Source organism: Lottia gigantea, assembly GCF_000327385.1.
Source record: "Lottia gigantea unplaced genomic scaffold LOTGIsca_387, whole genome shotgun sequence".
In the NCBI taxonomy this organism is placed as follows: Eukaryota; Metazoa; Mollusca; class Gastropoda; family Lottiidae; genus Lottia; species Lottia gigantea.
In genome coordinates, this window is record NW_008709318.1 from 41971 (window position 1) to 44548 (window position 2578).

The 2578-nt window shown below is 35.1% G+C and overlaps 2 protein-coding genes across 2 annotated transcripts in view; one reads left to right on the forward strand and one right to left on the reverse strand.

The window, feature by feature from the left end:
- The window catches only part of LOTGIDRAFT_175763 (hypothetical protein), a gene marked incomplete at both ends in the record, with an annotated part of 3723 nt that extends 1880 nt beyond the window's left edge, over window positions 1-1843 (forward strand). Inside the window, one exon of the mRNA XM_009059341.1 lies at window positions 144-1843. Within this exon, the coding sequence (XP_009057589.1) occupies window positions 144-1843 (1700 nt within the window). The remainder of the gene's footprint in view (window positions 1-143) is intronic.
- A 282-nt stretch (window positions 1844-2125) lies between these two features.
- LOTGIDRAFT_145715 (hypothetical protein) lies at window positions 2126-2344 on the reverse strand (the record flags this gene model as incomplete). The annotated part of the gene is made up of 1 exon (XM_009059342.1): window positions 2126-2344. A coding segment is annotated over one exon (219 nt), but the record flags the coding sequence as incomplete, so codon positions are not given.
- Between the last annotated feature and the right edge of the window lie 234 nt (window positions 2345-2578).

Sequence of the window (2578 nt, forward strand, 5' to 3'; positions counted from 1 at the left end):
AAAAGGGCTAAATTAGCGGCTACAGCTATTCTAACTGGACTATTTTAGAAAAACTCTCAAATAGCGGCTACAGCTATTCTAACTGGACTATTTTAGAAAAACTCTAACGCTTTGCTAAAATAGAGTTATTAGAATATATGTAGCCGCTATTTTAGCGTTTTGCTACAATAGAGTTATTAGAATATATGTAGCCGCTATTTTAGCGCTTTGCTACAATAGAGTTATTAGAATATATGTAGCCGCTATTTTAGCTTTTTCCTACAATAGAGTTATTAGAATATATGTAGCCGCTATTTTAGCGTTTTGCTACAATAGAGTTATTAGAATATATGTAGCCGCTATTTTAGCGTTTTGCTACAATAGAGTTATTAGAATATATGTAGCCGCTATTTTAGCGCTTTGCTACAATAGAGTTATTAGAATAGCTGTAGCCGCTATTTTAGCGTTTTGCTACAATAGAGTTATTAGAATATATGTAGCCGCTATTTTAGCGTTTTGCTACAATAGAGTTATTAGAATATATGTAGCCGCTATTTTAGCGTTTTGCTACAATAGAGTTATTAGAATAGCTGTAGCCGCTATTTTAGCGTTTTGCTACAATAGAGTTATTAGAAAATATGTAGCCGCTATTTTAGCGTTTTGCTACAATAGAGTTATTAGAATATATGTAGCCGCTATTTTAGCGTTTTGCTACAATAGAGTTATTAGAAAATATGTAGCCGCTATTTTAGCGTTTTGCTACAATAGAGTTATTAGAATATATGTAGCCGCTATTTTAGCGTTTTGCTACAATAGAGTTATTAGAATATATGTAGCCGCTATTTTAGCGTTTTGCTACAATAGAGTTATTAGAATAGCTGTAGCCGCTATTTTAGCGTTTTGCTACAATAGAGTTATTAGAAAATATGTAGCCGCTATTTTAGCGTTTTGCTACAATAGAGTTATTAGAATATATGTAGCCGCTATTTTAGCGCTTTGCTACAATAGAGTTATTAGAATAGCTGTAGCCGCTATTTTAGCGCTTTGCTACAATAGAGTTATTAGAATATATGTAGCCGCTATTTTAGCGCTTTGCTACAATAGAGTTATTAGAATATCTGTAGCCGCTATTTTAGCGTTTTGCTACAATAGAGTTATTAGAATATATGTAGCCGCTATTTTAGCGTTTTGCTACAATAGAGTTATTAGAATAGCTGTAGCCGCTATTTTAGCGCTTTGCTACAATAGAGTTATTAGAATATATGTAGCCGCTATTTTAGCGCTTTGCTACAATAGAGTTATTAGAATAGCTGTAGCCGCTATTTTAGCGTTTTGCTACAATAGAGTTATTAAAATAGCTGTAGCCGCTATTTTAGCGCTTTGCTACAATAGAGTTATTAGAATATATGTAGCCGCTATTTTAGCGTTTTGCTACAATAGAGTTATTAGAATATATGTTGCCGCTATTTTAGCGCTTTGCTACAATAGAGTTATTAGAATATATGTAGCCGCTATTTTAGCGTTTTGCTACAATAGAGTTATTAGAATATATGTAGCCGCTATTTTAGCGCTTTGCTACAATAGAGTTATTAGAATATATGTAGCCGCTATTTTAGCGTTTTGCTACAATAGAGTTATTAGAATATATGTAGCCGCTATTTTAGCGTTTTGCTACAATAGAGTTATTAGAATATATGTAGCCGCTATTTTAGCGTTTTGCTACAATAGAGTTATTAGAATAGCTGTAGCCGCTATTTTAGCGCTTTGCTACAATAGAGTTATTAGAATATATGTAGCCGCTATTTTAGCGTTTTGCTACAATAGAGATATTAGAATATATGTAGCCGCTATTTTAGCGTTTTAAGGAAGGAGCTATTTTATTTTCTAAAATAGAGGCTATTTTTAAGCTATTCTGCTATTTTATTCGCTACATTATTTTACTGTTAATAGAGTTATTAGAATAACTGTAGCCGCTATTTTAGCGTCTTAGGGAGGAGCTATTTTATTTTCTAAAATAGAGGCTATTTTCGAGCTATTCCGCTATTTTATGCGCTAAACTCAGATCCTGCACCTAAGTGTCTTTTTTCAGATTTTGGATGGCCCTGAAAAGGGCCGTTTTTTTTGTTTATTGCAAGAACTGCACTTTTTAAGCACGTTCGCCTCGGATTCTTCGGGCCAATTGAATGTCCTTGGGCATAATGGTCACTCTCTTGGTGTGGATGGCACACAAGTTGGTATCTTCGAAAAGACCGACCAAATAAGCCTCATTGGCTTCTTGGAGAGCCATGGCAGTTGAGTTCTGGAATCGAAGACCAGTCTTGAAGTTTTGAGCGATTTCTCTCACCAATCGTTGGAAGGGAAGTTTTCGGATCAACAATTCGGTATCTGTGAGGTTTCTTTACACCGCCGGTAGCTGGGGCGCTCTTTCGGGCAGCCTTGGTGGCCAGCTGTTTTCTTGGGGCCTTTTTCTTCTTTTAGCTTCTAATACGTCTGCTCAGCTCGACAGTCAAATAGTAGAATGAACCCAATACCACTCAAACAAACACACACATAAATCCTGGATATTAGTAAAAACAGCAGTAAAATTCCTTTTTGATTT